This window comes from Simochromis diagramma, unplaced genomic scaffold (assembly GCF_900408965.1).
Source record: "Simochromis diagramma unplaced genomic scaffold, fSimDia1.1 OVJJ01000304.1, whole genome shotgun sequence".
In the NCBI taxonomy this organism is placed as follows: domain Eukaryota; kingdom Metazoa; phylum Chordata; class Actinopteri; order Cichliformes; family Cichlidae; genus Simochromis; species Simochromis diagramma.
Window position 1 is genome coordinate 14,843,872 of NW_024387030.1, and position 17,543 is coordinate 14,861,414.

The following is a 17,543-nucleotide window of genomic DNA, read 5'->3' on the forward strand; positions in this document are numbered from 1 at the left end:
GAAGAACAATTAATAGTGTTAAAAAACTTCTAATAAAAGCATCAACTGACTGGAACACAAGGAGGTATTTAAGTGTGACACGGGTGTACACCTGCCAGGAAAGGTTGGCAACGTCTGCCCTACACAGATACAAGAGCATGTAACATGACTCAGAAACAGATTAAGACATTGATTTAAACTCAGCAAGGAACACTTGAGCAGCAGCCAGCTGCTCATTCGCACAGGTCACTGAGGAGATCTGTCTGTCCATGTAGGGGTAACCCTCATGGATGCTGCGGTCAGATGGCTGTGATCTTTTTGTTGCTATCTGCATTAGGAAAGCATGCTTGATTTAACTGTTATCAGGCAAAAATAGGGTACAGTAGCAGGCAGCAAGCTAGAGATGCATAAGACAAATGTGGCATCCTTTGTAATTAGATTAGTATGGGTTGGAAGATAAGCTGTAATCAATTGCAGTGGTCAGTCCGAGCCTTCACAGATTTAGTTTGCATGGATCGCTAACAAAAAAAAGGAACACAGACGTCACTTTTCAGGGTTTTTGGATATTTCATGGCTGGGAAAAAGAATGAATGGGTAGAAAACAGCACTCTGTGTGTTTTGGATGGCAGTTCTGTGAGTGGTAATGGTACTTAGGGAGTAAGGAGAGCGCTCATGAAAGAGACAGGCGTGCATCTTTGTGGGCTGAATGAGAGAAGCGAGCCAGCTCTCTTTGGGTAGTTTAGGGTCTTATGGGAGAAGAGAAATGTGTTATTTCCAGACAGTGAGAAGGAAAGTGATGATGCAGCAGATGAAAAGAGGAGATGAATTGGATGTTACATAACTTGACCAGTTTTCCAAGGTTTCAGTTTAAGGGAGTCTGAACTGTGAGCTTTTTACTGCCAGATGATCAAAATGTGTGTGTATGGTCAGGAAGCACGTTTTACATATATCCTGCAATCTATAAAAGCTTAACAGTACCACTGCAAATTAGCTTTAAAGTGCCCTTACACTGCCCTCACAGTGTGTCCTACCACAGAAATGGGTTAATAGAATAATAAGCCTAATTAATTAAAAATAATCATAAAACGGTGACTTTGAAATAATGAAACAATCAGCTCTGCGAAAGGAAGAAAAAACATCTGGAAGTTGTATAATATTTTCTACGCTGTCAACTTAAATTTAAATTGAAGGTAATGATTAATGCAGCTGCATTCATAAAACAGTCCTGCTCCGAAGAAATTCAGAGCAACAACATGTAACTTGGCAGAGAAAGTGCGTGTGGGCACATGGACCGAGCGATGCTGTAAGTAGAAGCAAGAATACATCCGACAAGGGGGAGTTTCTCCACGCAAAGCGCATGCAATCCCTACAAAAATTCCCAGTGACTTCAGATCCAAGGAGGTGGTGATACTCATGCGAGCACGATTCAAACTCTCTCACTTAGAGTAAGAATACAGCCTCAGAGCCCAGAGCCAGCGCGCTGCTCTCTTTGCCCCTCTTTTCTTGTTCAACATAAACTAAAGAGACGCAGATAGAATAATGTTTGCGTAAAACAGCATCTTTTTTCAGCGCGGGGGAAAGAAAAAAGCTGATAGTGTTTTCGGACTGTAGAAAAGTAAAGACTTGATAACCTGAAGACATTCTGTTTACGTCTTACCTGGGCATTATGAAGAGGTATCCGGGCATTTTTCATTGTTGGGAGAGGATGCGGTCTTGCTGAGCTCGTGTAAAACGGTTTCTCGTTTTATTTGTATTTTCTTCTTCGTTTTATTTATTTATTTTTTTGAGTTGCTCCTATTTCAGTGGCTCTTGATAGAAACGGTAACGCGTGTGTCCTTTTACGCGGTAGTTTCAAAAACCTTTGCATGCCCAAAATGGACCGTGCAGGATTTGCTCTTTTAATGGTTTTGACTGTTGTGCTCGTGCGAGTTGGTGACGGTCAAAGGGACGCGGCAGGTGGGAGGAAAGAGGGTGCGGGGGCAGGCCGGGCGGTCTGGGACCAGCTGCAGTCCCGGGGGATCAGTCGAGGTCACTCGCCGAGGGGACCGCGGGACGGTTCGTCCTCGAGAACATCCAGTGACTCTTCACCTGGGACCAGTCAGTCGAGGACTCTGGTCCGCCTGCCCAGGGGGACATCATCTCAGGAGAATCGCAAGCACATATCCAAAGAAAGACCGGTCCATGCTGCTGCCACCTCCGGGGAAGATCTTGTCTCTGCGCCGAGGGATGGTGCGCGGCGCACCGCCAGACACCCTGCCAGCCAGCAGCAACGAAACAGAGTGAACCGCAGGCAGAGCAGCAGGCACAGCTCTGCCAGCACTAAGCGACTTATCGGGTAAGAGTGACGGCCAAGTTCCCCACTGTCAGCAGTCTAAAAGTTTTACTTTGCTTTATCAAACTCTGGGTGAGCAGCAGTGGGCTACTTTAGGAGGAACGTGTGACCTATTTAGCTGTAGCGATTAGTCCATGTGATTTACTGTAAAGTGATGGTGGCCCCTTTAGCGTAATCTTTCTTCCTGTAAGGTAAATCAGCACATTCCCCCAAAGCACTCTGTATACTGCATTAATTTGTCAACCAGTAGGTGACAGCTTTAAGCCAACTAAATATGAATTATAATAACGTATGGGTTTTGTTATCAAGGTCATGGCAGAACATGAAATAATAGCTGAGGTCAAACACCGTTGATTACTGGGCTGATGTGGCGGGGGCAGTAATGAACAGCAAATGTGATGCATATGGGTGAACTGTGTTTGAACTATTTAACATTGCATTATCACCATTTCCTCCCATTACTGCACACAGTATATTCAAATTGCAGGAGGAGAGTGGCTGCAGCCTGCTTCAGTGCGAGTGCTCCAGTTTTAAGCTTTTGCCTGTGGCCATGTATTGTAGTGGCTCCACCAAAGCGTTGGCTGGTGAGCATTTAAAAAATTTGCTCGGTGATCAGAAACACCTGTTTCTCCAGTGGCACTCGCTCCAGCCTGCCAATCTCCTGTTGGGTCTCTGTTAAACTCTAAACAGGACAACGGGCTGTTTCCATATTAGACCTCTTTTCTTTTTGTTAAATGAAGCCTCCTGCACCCACTCCTGTTTGTTCCACTGGGACAAAGCTTGATACACACTGGAGGGTGAATGTTTACATAATAATCAGAGGGAGATTTGAACGGCTCATCTTGGACTGCTGTCACAGAAAATATATATAAAGCATTTCTTCTGTGTGGCATAACAGCCCTATTATTGATATGTCCAAGTAATGGAGGATTGTTTAGAAGAAATAGATGGGCCTGCATATGATATGCACTTACAGCCTGCTACCCCAGCTACCTACTTGCTACTGACTCTACTGTAATGCCTTTGGTGAGCAGGACCTTGAGAAGTAGCATGCCCCACTAAACTCACGAGGCTTCACAGACAGGATGTGATGATGTCAGCGCTCACATGTACCTTTCTCTCTGCGTAGCAGATGTGTTATGTTGTTTTGGTCTGAACCATTAAACCTGAAAAAAACAGCACATTCGGACCAATCCATCACTCAGACATCGAGGTGCTGTCTGTTTAAAGCAGCGTGCAAAGAAAATCGCTCGGCGCAGGATTAGATCCAACATGCTTTATTGCAGGATAGGGCGAATGCCTTGCTTGACGTTGCCAAAAACACATATTCCAGCGTTGAATGAATGGGGTTCTTTGAGTTTTCGAGCAACATAAAGGTGGGCGTTGCGTAAATCTGCGGGAACATTACCTTTTAGTAGTCTGCGTGGTGATTTTAACACTTATTAGTTCAGATGAATCATCTGCTGCTTGTTAGAGAAAGTGTTCGCATGACACATTTCCTCTTTGGAATTCCCACTCGCTCATTTACCGTACCCCGCAGCACTGGCAGAGCTGGGCTCACTTAGCTCTCCTTTACATTGAACTTGACTCAGTGTGACTCCTCTTTCTGTTTTCGCTGCACCTGTCAGATAGGTGATTGATCCAGATAGCTCAGCGGTGAAATAATTCTATGCCTCCTAATGTTAAGGTTTAAATAAAAATATAACAAGGTGCGAACAAGGTGTTATCTACCTATATTTTAGCCTAGGGCATGCTACTAATTATGTTGTATGAAGGTCTCCATTACATGCATAAATCCCCTGATGGAATTTGAACGTGATGACTGATGTCTTTGGCACGAGCCTGACCTGATGTGTTTGATTTATGACAAAACTAATCTTGCCAGAGGGTCCAAATAACTGCATTTTATCCCTGTGACGCCTCAGTAACACTCAGAGCATCCACTGAGCGCGATCCAACTGAGGTCAATGAGTCAATCCCCGTTATCTTCTCAAATCACCATGAGTCAGACATCCACTTACTGTAATATCTTGTGAAAAGATGATGGGGCACAGAGCCATGCCAGCGTGTTGACTGTTGCCCCAGAGTTGCTCTTGCGGTCTGGTGCCTTTTCATCTATCTCGCCGCAAAAATTGGCCTGGACTACCAGTTAGGATTAACGAGTAAAAGAATCCAGATATAGCTGTTTAAAACTTGTCATCTCTCATTTGCTCTATGATTTATAGAAGATGCAGGGTGTTTTTTCGTGTCCCGTTTGCCTCGCTTAATCCTTCCAGGGCTCAGATAACTCTGTATTTGTCTTCACCCTGGACTCTCGCATAACAGCACGAGGGACTTGTGGGTCCACACGCAGATAAAGTTTCGTGACTTGCCCTGAATTTTTTTTCCATTATTAAATAAAATGCAATTATAGCGTAATCTCCAAGTTGTTCCTATCAATAGCCTAGCCACATCAGAAGGATTTGAAACCCGTAACAGCCTTTGCAATCAGATCAGTTTGTCATGCGAGGAGGTTCACCCTACTCACAGTTATTGCCTTGTGGATTAACACCTGAGAAAAAGAACTTTTATTTCACCCTGTTTTTCTCGTCTTTTGTGATCTTTTGTTCAGGCCGAATGTCTGTGGAGGTCAGCAGTGCTGCTCTGGTTGGGCTTTGGCACCAGGAACCAACCGCTGCATAAAACGTAAGTGTCGTTAACTCAGTACCCTGTGTAAACTTTAAATAAACGTACCTTGCTTGGATATCCTTCGATTTGGCTGCTCAGTTTGGCAACCGAGGACACACAAATTGGTGAAGCGGCACACAAGCACACTGACATGCATTATATAGAAGAGAACTTCCTCTGCTAGTAAACTTTGCAGACAGAGAGGCTTTACAATCTAAGGCCCTCAGACTGAAAAATAACATAGTAAATGGCTACTAATGACTATCCTGTCAAGCGGAATTGCCCTATGAAAGTTTTCCCTGAGTGTTATTGCCCCCATGGTCATGTTCATCATGCAGTGTTTGCCTTTTTCTTTTCATGTAAGACACTCGCTTGGAAATTACCGACACTTAGCACTTGGCTGTCTTTGTGACAGCAGTCCTTAATTATGGGTGGAACTGCTGCTTCTTTTTATTCGACCGCAGCAGTATTGAATAACCAGATAATTAAAAGTGGAACAGAAGACACAGGCTGTGAATGAACGCAGAGCCATATCTTTAAAATGTAACACTGACCCGGGCTGAAAAAGCGCCTCTCAGCCCGAACAGTGTTGCTGTTTCTTTCTTTAGCTTGCATATGGACTATCTCTGGGAGAAAATCCATTTTTTAGACATGCTATTTCAGATGATCCTAAAGTAAGATTGCTGCAACTCATTCCACATTTGGTTCTTGCATGTTGTGCTGTAGGCAAAAATAACAGGTTGGAATGAAAACCTTTTTTTTTAGTAAAAGTTATCTTTAAATTTTACAAGCGCAGTAAAACCCACACTGTTAAGTGACATCTATCTAGCAGTAAAACTGGCCATGGTTTTTTTTTTTGGACTTGTTTACTGTTTTCTCTGTTTTGTTTCTGCTAATTATCTCCCCCTCACACACGCAACCCCGTTTCACGCACATTTCAGCCGGTACACAGCGAGCTGATTGGCTCCAGCGGTCTTCTTATTAGATCTGCCTCCCTCGTGCTCAACACAAAGCTTCCCTCCATTTTTCCCCCCCTCCCTCAATGCAGAGTTAAAGGCACACTTACCAAGGCATAAATTACATTTAATGTGGAGCTGGAGTTACCTAAATTAAAAGAGTAAATACTTTTAATCTGCCAGATAATAACAGGTTCAGCCTAGCGCCCCTATGTTAAACAAGGCGGAGGATCTGAGCAGGCCAGGGGACTGTCTGACCATCTGGACCCTCTTACGGCTTGGCCCTGACCCAGGTCTGACTGGAGGCTATGCTATCATCAGCTGAGTGAAGCGCCACAGCCGGCAAGGTGCCAACATAAAGGCCCCAGACTGGAGCGCGGACTGGAAGCCCCCACGTAGAAGACCTCCGTGGAGGAAAACAAGCGCAGGCTATCTATACTTCGTCTTTGCCCGAGATCCAGCCTGCTTTACTGGGAGAGGGCAACCTGAGAAAACATGTTCACAGTGGGGGAAAGAAAAGGAACAAACGTGCCGGGCGGGAGCAAGAAGTAAAAACATAACGTGGCTGAGTTGTGTCTGGGAAATTTTCACTGAAGGGATTGAAGTAATGTCTAATACAAAGTGGCGGCTGAGGGCTTCACCCGCGAGGCTGCATTGAGTGTCTAGAATCACGCTTTCCTCACAATACCTCCTTGTTCAGTTGCGTTGAGGTCAGAGAAAACATGTGACAGGAACTGGATCACAGGTCGTCCCGGGAGTGCGCCTATTTTTACGTTTAAGAGCCGTGTTTATTAAAAGGTTGACGTCTCAGTCTCGGTCGTGCGTCTGATTAGAGATCGTCATCTGGTTCACTAAATCCTCGGTCCTGCCCACATCCTGGAAGGTTTGGTGCTGACTATCTCTGTTTTCAAGTTCAGGATTGATGGTTAGCAGACTTGTTTATGTATTAAAGCAAATTCCATGTGCCAAAAATAGCCAGCGAGTTCTGGTATAAGGCTTTAAATCATTGAGAAGAACATTGCATTTCCTCTGCTGTGTCATGCTTGTTCGCCTTCTGGTGAAGTTAACTGCCTTTATTACAGATGAAAGCTTGTAGGCTTTTATTACCACAGTTTTACCTAAAGAATATTCATTTTATTTATGGTGGCTTATAACCAAAGATGTGTGTGTGTGTGTGTGTGTGTGTGTGTGTGTTGCGTTTGGCTGGTAAAGTGAGGCCAGGTGCAAGCTTGGCTATATTTCCATCTGTTTACTCGTAAGTAGAATCGAAGCTCCTGGTGAGTTAAATGGGGAATCTTGTTTCTGGGTCAGCACTTAAGACTTAGTTCCTCAGTGTGATGATTCACATCTGTTCATCAAAAGTGCAGTTGCACAGAAAAAAGGAGCAGAGGGAGCCCATATTGTAGCTTCACTACTAATAGCCAAGCAGCAGCCTTGCCTTAGTTATAAGACAGTGTGCTCCATTACCGGTGCTGTCAACAACCTCGTGACTATCTGCAGCTCTCAGATGGAAAACTGCAGATAGTTCATGGTCAGATCTCTAACTAAAACATAAGAATTTCCATCAGTTTAAAGTGTTGTTTTAACCATCAGCTCGACTAAATACATCAATAAGTAGTAAACCATAAAAAACGAGAGAAAGCAGCATGTTTGTTTAGTACCGACAAATCTGTTGCACCGGCTTCTAAATAACCACTATTTACAAAACAGTGAGATACTTAGATGGAATTAGAGGGGAAGTTTGAACTGCTGGCATGTTTTAGAATAAATACAGTAACCCTCAATTAGACGTCTTGTACACCAGCGTAAAATTACTGTTTTAAAGTTTTGGTTTAAAACACGTTTTGAAAAAAAGAACCCAAACTTTTAAAGCCCCCTGTAACCGGAATGTAGATTTAAATCACATTACTGTGTTTTTTCCACTCATATCTTTGCGCTCATGTGGCTGGCAGTAAATCATTTTGTGGATAGGGTACTACGGATTGCTCACACGGGGGGTTTTTTGTGCCAAAATGGAAGCAGTTTACTGTAGTTTGTTTAGTAGCAGCCACAGATGCTCTGTCGGGCTGCACCTAAAGCAGTCCTGCTAATATGCACAGAGTGATAATGTTAGCATGGCGACTGCAGCCCTGAGCTTGTTTGCTACAATGCAAACGGGCAGCTCAGTACCACAGGGCATTCAGTGCTTCCTAGCCCAGGATCATGCAGTCAATGTGATGTCCGTTTATGACCATGTGAGAACTGACCTGTGAATTCGAGTGGTCGTCATATGTGTTACATCCTGTGTGCTCAGTCTGAGCTCCATCCTGTTCCTCAACAAAACTGAGTATTTCAAGCAGAGAGAACACTTCTAAGGAAGGCCATCTTCTTTTGTGTGCTACATATGAGAAAGCACGGTCCCAATCTGAACTCTCTGAGTTCATGTGCTGAGTGACTATGCCGATGATTACCAGTTATTATATGCATTTCATTTAGAGCTAAACATCAAACATAAAACACAGCTGAAGCTGATGAGGATTCTACAAATAGGTGAGGTATTTTCTCATAAAGCCAAACTGAAGGAAAAGGACACGAACATCTTTATAAAATTTCATCAAATACTTATGTCACTTAAAATTGAACAGTGTACACCTCATTATGGCAGCAGAGAAGACGGGAGAAGACAGATGTTCTTTATTTAAAAAAAGACATAGAAATTTATTCAACTGCTGTTGAAATATTTCAGTCCGCGTGCTGAAAAGGATGGCTTTAAAAGAGCGCACTAAAGTTGTTCTGGGTTGTTCTGGGTTGTTCTGGCTTCGAAGGTTGATGGCTGTTTTACTAATCAGATTAATGGCATGGTTTGCCACACACAGAGTGAATGCATGGGACAATATAGAATACTTAAGGGCAGGAAACAGTGGGGAAAGGGTAACTGCAGCACTGACAGGAACTACCATTCTTTATACCCCCGGCTCGTAGTGCTCCCCGAAGCATACGCTTTTGGATTGAGCGGCAGAATTAATTTCACCACACTATACATCACAGTGTTTTGACAAAAGCACGTGATACATATGGCAACATGCTGCAAGTACAGCTAACAGTGAGAGCGTGACCCCACAGATGGCTCCTGATTTAACCCTGTTGTTTCTTAGAGAGGGCAGATGAAAGGTGCTTCGTTCACATGGAGGAATAAAGTTGTTGTCAGTCTCTTAGGCTGTTGTTGATTGACAGAGTGTAAGGTGGTAGAAAGGAGTTTCTTTTTGATTCCCTTCCAGCTTTCTTTGGCCTGCTGTGCTCTTCAGAGCACCATCCTGGCTCTAAAGTAACTCCTCATGCAGAAACATCGCTCTCCCTCAGTTTTTACCTTTGCCACCACAAGGTAACTTTCCTCTCAAAGCAAAAAAACAAAGCAAGCAACATTTTTCTCTGATTCCATCATGTCCCCAGGGTAGCTTGAGCAGGATTACAACTTTCCTGTCTGGAACACCGACAGTACAGTAAAGGCTCGACCCTGCTGTTTAAAATTTCATGGTTATCCCTTCCTACAAAGCCTTTTCTTCATAAATGAATTCATTAATTGCATTCACCGTAAAAGTATAAGACCATGCCTTCTTCTTTGTCTATTTATTCATCACAGCACTTCATTTTTGAACCTGATCTTATGTGTGAAATGCATTTAATGCTCATCTTTGTTATAACATGTGGGAAGCAGCTGGCAAAGAAACAAGTACATGCACGTGTCTTCTGACCTCCAAAGCAGTTCCCCGAAATGCAGGTCTGCCATCTTTGCTTCAGCATATTTGTTGCATCACTTTCTATTTTTTAAAAGTCTGTGACTCCCAATACTTTGACATATTTAGATATATCAAGTCAAATCTTTTGACATATGCTGAAATGAAGAATCTGGACTTGCACATTAGTGTTATTGTGATTTGCACCCTTGTCTACACACGCCACATACACACTGCATGGATAAAAGTACTGGGCCACACCTTTCAATCTTTGAATTCAGGTGTTTTCAATCTCACTGAATAGGTGCCTGAATAAAATCAAGCACCTAGCCATGCAGTCTGCCTTTACAAACGCTTGTGAAAGAAGGGGTCGTTCTAAAGAGCTCTCTGAATTCAAGCCTGGCACTGTAGTGGGATGCTACCGTTGCAACAAGTCAGTTCATGACATTCCCTCCTACATATTTTCCACAATCAATTGTAAGTGGTGTTATTGTTAAGTGGAAGCATTCACAGCAACTCTAAACCACAGCAACTCAAGTTGCAGACTATCTAAAGTTACAGAGCGGGGTCACAAAGTGCTGAGGGCCACGGTGTGTAAAAGTCACAGCGGCTCTGCTGATTCATGAGCAGTTCCAAACCTCCTCAGGCATTAACATCAGCACAGAAACTGTGTGCTGGGAGCTTCACGGCATGGCTTTCCATGTCTGAGGAGCTCCTGTAATGTGTAGGTGACCTAGTTTGTCTATTATGTGCAAAATGAGAATATTTTATTTATTAATGGCAGCAGAAGAGTTACTGATGATAGGAAAATGTGTAAATGTGAAGCTTCTATGGGATTTCCAGGATCCCCTTAATGTAGAGCACTAAGAATTTAGTTCCCAACCAATATGATGAAGATAAAGACACTAAAGAAATCCTGCATTTCCACTGATTAGTCATTCAAATTCAAAAAAGAAGACTCATTAATACTCCGAAGGAGTGAATTTTAACTGACATCAGGCCTAATACCAGCGAGATCCTGGCCAACATAGCACTATTCTCTGCTTTACAAAAACAGGAAGAGGTTTTTAGGATGCTTGTGTTTCTGTTGACGTCATGTGTCATATGTGTGGATTTGTGGGGGTTGCACAGTTTACACTTCTGGGGCATGACACTCCTTTGGCAGTCCTGTAGAGAGTTATGGCCTGTTAGACAGATCCTGTAATCAATACACACCCCACTGTCCCAGACCCCATCATTAACATAGACACTGGACAGCCCGCTCTCAGTTTGTCTTCCCAAACCAGGAGTGCTGTTTTCTCCAGTCCAGCTGGTGCTTCTCATTGTAGGTTGCAATTGGGCCCTGTTTTGGCCTCCTACACCACATGTTTTTCTAATTGCTACCACAGACAAAAGTGTGGTGAAAATTATGTACTGCTCAGTGTCTGGACCCAAACATCTCCTTGTAAAATGCCTCTTTTGTTTATCATCGTTGATAAGCTGCTAAGAATTAAATAGAGAGGTGAGAGGGAGAGCGCAATTAGTCACACAAAGCTACTTCATTAACACGCGACACTTTATTCGTGACATCGTGTTGCGAGAAGTCCATCTGCTGAAGTAGATCGTCAGCGACCCCAAGAAGAAAGCCTGAGCTTGAGTGACACTTAGAGATGAACTTTAACAGCAAGCACCGCTCTCCTTCAGTCACACACCGACACACACACACACTCTCACTGAGGCCACAGCCCATAGCCAACCATATATCACAGCACCCTCCTGCTTAAAGACCATATGGAAGTTGTTGGGATTGTGATCCCTCACGAGGATGGGGTTTGTGGGTTTTTGGAGAGCACCACGTCTCACAGAGTCAGCTTTACTAGCTGCAATCCCCCCCCGATCCAGATATCCTCAACAGACTGGCCCAGCATGTGACCCATTAGGGGCTGAATGTGGGAGATTGAGGGGCGTGGCAGAGGCACACAGCAGCATGGCTAAAAGTAATGTATACATTGTTATGGGTCAGATGTAGGTTAACAAATCCCCCCCTTCCACACACACACACACACACAGAGATTTTGGAAAAGAAAAGCTTTTAACTACTGTACTGGAACAAACAAGCAAAGAAAAAACCCACATTGTGACTGTAACTGCACGTCTATGACAGAAGCACCTTAATTTAGTGAAATATTACCCTTGTAAGCTTCACCACAAAGAGAAAATATGGGATCAGTCACACAGCGTCAGGCGCACTCCCCCTATGGTTTTAATTATAAAAATAGAGATGTGTGTTTATGAGCATTTAATGAAGGCTTGCAAAGTTACAGTAACAGCAGTTTGGGTATAGACAGCAAAGTTAGCATTCGGGGAATGCATGAAATGATGGCACTCGCTCCAGCAGCCATGTGGAAATCACATGTTGCGGAGAGATTAACACTCACTTGAAATGGTTAGCATTGAAGGTCAATTGTATTAACTGCTCAATAGACCAATTCTTACTTCTTCAGTGGACAGGGAGTCCAGATGAGCGGAATTTTTTTAAGCTTGTCTCTTCGCCGTGGCCCCCGCAATCCTGAACACTCGACCTATTTCATGAGATCTGTCAGGTTCTGTGGTGACTCCTAAAAAGAGCCTCCTGCTGTCATCACATGAGGTTTACCCCACTACATGTTGAGTCACAAGATTTTTACTCATGCCTGCGATGCTCTGAATGCCTTTCAGAATCTTGAGCCTCTTCGCAAACATTGCATCCGCATGCATGTGGACGGAGATTGCAAACTTGCAGCAAGTTGCTCAAATTCCACTTTCATTCTTATTTTCCAACTTCCTGCCTCTGAGATTCAGGGTTTGTAGTCGAGCCCTTTATCACATTGTACTAAATTCTAATCTCCAGAGCAGCTTTCAGCCTCTAAATCTCATAATGGTGCATAATGCTCTCAGCCTGTAGCGGGTCCTTCCCGAGATTATTGTGATTAGGCTTTCAATACTAATATTATTTTCAGAAATGTCAGGTTACCTCTTGCTTGCTCTTCTGACCTGTGTAAAGTGAGGAGATTTTTCTACAAGTTTGTATTGTGTCAGATATGGTTTCAGGTCACCCTTTGCAGAATGAAAGGACTGTAAAGATTTAATGGGTTGTGTTACTTTGAATCAGAGAGAAGGGAAAGCAAATCTCTGGTGGACTGTAATGCGCTGGAAACGAGCGCTGAGCTGGAAACGAGAGACCAGAGGAAGAGGCACAAGAATCTGTCTGACTTACGTGCACATGCAAACCTGAAGTTATGAGGTAACTGTAACCCAATAAAGAAACTATAAACAGTAAAACCCCTGGCATTGCTTGTATATTGGTGAGGAGTTATTATGCAAACAAGAACTTTCCCAAATGAAGCAATTTAAAGGAAAGTGTTTCTTCACTGCATGAGTGAATTTTGGATGGAGATTTGCTTTAACCGTAGCTGTCAAGCACTTCCTTGAAGATGCCACTTGGACATTAAAGACTAAAGATTTTTTCCTTCATTTCTCATGTGTGTGGATCAGCGTGTTTGCGCTCATCGATCAAAGCTTTCGATACCCGTCCAGCAGCCCCCCTCTTTTCAGATGACTGGATGTGGACGCAAACTCCAAAAACTTGGCCCGTCTGCCTCACTCATAATTAAGGCTGAAGCGGCAAATGCCAGGAATGTTTGCCATTTCTCCTCTTTTATTTCCAATGGATTCTCATTTTATTATTACTCTCGCAAAGTAATAATTGCTGCGCATATTTGTGAAATGGATGGAATGCGAGGCAATTAGTTTTAATGATGTGCAAGACAAATCTGGACGGCAGCAATTACTGTGACAATGTGCTCAACAGCCCAGAGGCAGGGCACAGAGACAACACAGATACCCACGGTATACGGCGTCACGGCCTATGTGAGGTTCGTATGGGGCATATGTCGGGTCCAGAGTCACTGACCTGCCTGTGCTGCTGTCAGCACAGGCAGCATTTGTTTGTCTGGTGTCAATTATGCGCCTCGCAGCTGAAATCGGGTCACGCAATTGAACATATCTCATCGTAAGCCAGCCGTGAATCGGTTATTTTTCTCTCCGTGCACTTTGGTCATTTTGTTTCTAAAAGCCTATTTGAAGAATACAGTTTGATTATACCTAGTTTGTCCCTCCAGCATAATGTCCCGGGAATCTGTGGCCTAGTTGATCCACTGCTTCATCCACAAACTTGAGGTTAAGCAGACTCCGGACAAGACGGTGGCATCCAGCCAGCTCGTGCTTTAGTTAGATGATGTATTTTGATTCTTGCCAAGTAGAGCTCAGACAATCCCTGTTTTATCCCATGATGGAAAATTCAGATCACATACCAAGTCATACAAATCTACAACCACATTTCTTCCCATGTGTACACTTCATCAAATGGGGTGTACATTTTCCTCAGAGTAATTAAAAAGAAATGAATTAGGTGGTCTAAATAAAATGTGCTCCACCATGAAACTGAAAAGAGCGGTGAATGTCTGATATTTAAGCCGCAATTTGTTAGGATTTCTGATCATACCACAGCCTGACGATGCATAATGTAGTGGTTTTCAATTAACTATTCAAGGGCTTTAATGTGAAAACCAACATACAGAGCTACAAACGCAGATTTGGCACTCATATCTTATCTTTGAAAGTAAATGTGTGACGCCACAGTTGTTACACAGCGCTGTCGTGTTTCCTCCTGTCAGTTTGATCTGCTGTCATCAGAAACAGCATCCTCGGGGTCCTCTTGTGCTTTTGCTCAAGACTAAAAGGAAACATAAAATGTCCAAAGTCATACCAGTATTGCAATAACAGGAAGTGTGCAGCAGGTAGAGCGCCGTTCGCACCCAGTGGGGTCCATCTGACTGCCAGCGCTCCTCACTGCCAAGAGCTGTGGCTGCGTTCCTGCCTGTGATTTGTCAGTGTCCACTCCAGCATCTGTGTCAATAGCATTCCATAGCCATGTTGACAGAGCGCCGCTGTTTGCTTTAGCCACTACAGACCAGTGGCTCGATTTAGTGTTTGAGGATAATGCCATGAATCCTCGAGGGCCGTCAACTGCATACATTCGTATCCCGAGATTGAGAGCTTATTATCTGTAAATTAGAGCTGCTCGATATTGATATATATATGGTATCAACATAAATATCCTGTGGTACAGTCAATATGAAAACTTTGTGGAGCAATTCGAAAACAAATTTTGACATCACCACATAAGTTTGAGCAGCCCTGCCTCCACTGAGCGCTCTCTGTAGCACATGTAGCAGAGTATGCAAATCATTGTGGTAGCATCTTTACGGCAAGTTGCTAAGGAGTCCATGAAATACACTTCTGGAAAGCTAATAAGCAGTTATTGCATATTTGTTTGTGTTTAATACATCATATGTGCAATAGACAGGACTGAGTCTTGTTCAGGGTAATTTGGCATTTTTCGACTAAAGAAATGGGAGCAAAGACTGGCATGTCTTGGCACAGTGTGCAGTGTCCTTAAAAAAGTCTGAGGAAACTGGGCAAGTGACAAAACAGGAAGTATTAGGCCTAAAAGAACAGTATATCTGAAAGTCATTTCCTTAAGAAAGAGAAAAACCCCCCAGCAAAGACCTGATATAGGACCTGGTCCTTCAGCTGATCCATCGACTGTTCATAGAAGCCTCCTGAGAAATGGTGTCAGTGGAAGGGTGGCTGTCAAAATGCTGTTCTTAAGGAAGGGAATGTCTCCAGCCATTGGTAAAACATGGTGAAGCTTCTGATGGGCAACAGGTTCAGTTTTCAGCTTGACGATGATCCCGAACACAGTACCAATACTGTAAAAGTACGCCTGCACAGAAAAACATGGACTGGCCTTCCCAGAACCTGGACCTCAACATTACTGAATCAATGTGCGATTGTCTTTACAGACAATGAAACAAAATGCAGCCAACACCGAAAGGAGACCTTTAAATGTCCGTCATGAAGCCTGGAGCACTATTCCTGAAGACTATTTAAACAAAATTGGCAAGAATGCTTGGATAAGAGAGTTTAGGCTGTCATAAGGTGGTCATACCAAACATTGACTTTCGAGCTTGTTAGAATTGTGCAGACTCTGTTCTTCCATTTATGTCTGCATGTTTCTAAAAATCTCTGAACCCTTTTTGCATTTTTGTAAGAAAATATGAAGAAAAGAGGGATAGCTTGAGACCTGCACAGTACTGTATGCATGTATGTCAAGAACATTGCCTGATAAAACTGTAATATTCAAATATTAATACATCAAAAATTTTTAATTGCTGAAAATTGGTTTCAAGTTTCACTCCAAAATATCAGTATAATATTAGTATCAGTCAGAATTTCCTGTAAGTTGCGTGCCACAGTGTTTTTCAGTATTTGAAGTGTCTGGAGGATGTGGGTGGGCTTGTAGAGTGACATAGATTATTTTTCCATGACCATGAAATAACCTCAGTACGTTGTATTTTCAGACTATTGATAAATATTATGCACACATTCATCTCTTAAGTACCGTAAGCCCCATCAGATTTAGTTTGTTTTTCAGCTTTACAAGACATTTCTTTGATGAAGTGTCAGATATTTGCAGTTGGCCTTCTGTACAGTTTTTCCTATTTGCTCATTTTTTATGATTGCTTTCTTTTATTACCTTTTTGAACTGGCTGCGCTATAGTGAACGCACATACTGGACTCTAGATCAGAGACAAAAGGTCTTTTTAGGAAAGCTCTGTATATAGAAATACCAGCTTCACTGGAAAGAGCCATGAACTTGTCTTAAAGGCTTTACCTCCGAGTGAAATTGGGTAAGGATTTAATCTAAGTGATTATATACATTTAGACTAAACAGGTCAGTTTAAAACACAAGAGAAATTGTACTTGACAGCCCCTACAGGCTCTTAGGTCGGGGCTCTGCTGAAGGAATAGGAGCAACTTGGTCAAAAAGTGAAACTAATGGCCCCTCGATTAAATCAATTTAAAGTGGACCCTTGTGTTCAGGCAAAGCCTTTTCTGTTTCTGCCCTTTCGTACACAGGGGGTACATGCCTTGACTTGACCTGCTGATAACTTGATCTCCATCTGTGGTCTCTCTTCAGCTGACTGTCAGCCCCCCTGTCAAAACCGTGGCTCATGCAGCCGGCCACATACTTGCGTGTGTCGCTCAGGCTTCCAGGGCGCCCGCTGTGAAGAGGTGGCTCCAGAACAGGTGTACATCCGTGATAGAGGTGCCCTGAGGCGTGTTCAACCTGGCACCAACCCCTTCCAGAAAGACCAATCACAGAAAAGGCCCTCAGAAAGAGACACCATTGATACCACAAAGGCCAAGACCACACGACCTTCGACTACAAGACAGCCAGCCCACACTGCGTAAGTGATTACCTAACTCTTCTTATTTTAGGCAGAAATAGCCCATAGCTTTGCCAGTGCTCAGAAGACTAAAGCCTTTTCTCAGCTAGAAACTGAGGCCTGCCACACTGGAAAGGTTATGACATACAGCAGGTGCTACTCGTGGTTTGCAAGCTATCAGCTAACAAACTAGCAATAACTTATTATTTCATTCATTAGATTTACTGAAAAGTGCAAGAAAGTGTAGAAGGTTCTATATCAGTTTAAAAAGAAAAGAAAAAAAAGCTGAAAATGAGAAAAGCTAAAAAATGTGAATTCATAACTGGCCACTGGAGACTTGTGAATGAGCTCTGACTAACTCTCATGTTACAGGGAATTTAAAAGCATTTTAGCAGCCTGGCACAAAAAATGTTTTTGTCACTTTAGTTTATTTCCTTTCAGGACAGTGATTCATGGGACACGGTGATGCACTGGCTAGTAGGTTGATTATCCCCCCCCCCAAAAAAAACAAATGATATTCAGATTATTAAGATACTCCTGCAGCAGTATTGATGCCAACAGTGCCATCTTTGCATCTTCTACC

At 43.2% G+C, this 17,543-nt stretch overlaps 1 protein-coding gene across 3 annotated transcripts in view; it reads left to right on the forward strand.

Annotated features, from left to right (window-relative positions):
* Positions 1-1,363: 1,363 nt before the first annotated feature.
* Positions 1,364-17,543, forward strand: part of LOC120740466 (latent-transforming growth factor beta-binding protein 2-like) — an 88,865-nt gene continuing 72,685 nt past the window's right edge. For 2 of the 3 annotated variants that reach the window (XM_040042863.1, XM_040042864.1), the window contains exons 1-3: positions 1,364-2,314; positions 4,923-4,996; positions 16,711-16,981. In XM_040042863.1, the coding sequence (XP_039898797.1) occupies positions 1,845-2,314; positions 4,923-4,996; positions 16,711-16,981 (815 nt within the window). In that variant the 5' untranslated portion in view covers positions 1,364-1,844. The remainder of the gene's footprint in view (positions 2,315-4,922; positions 4,997-16,710; positions 16,982-17,543) is intronic. The other variant, XM_040042862.1, reaches the window with a different exon arrangement.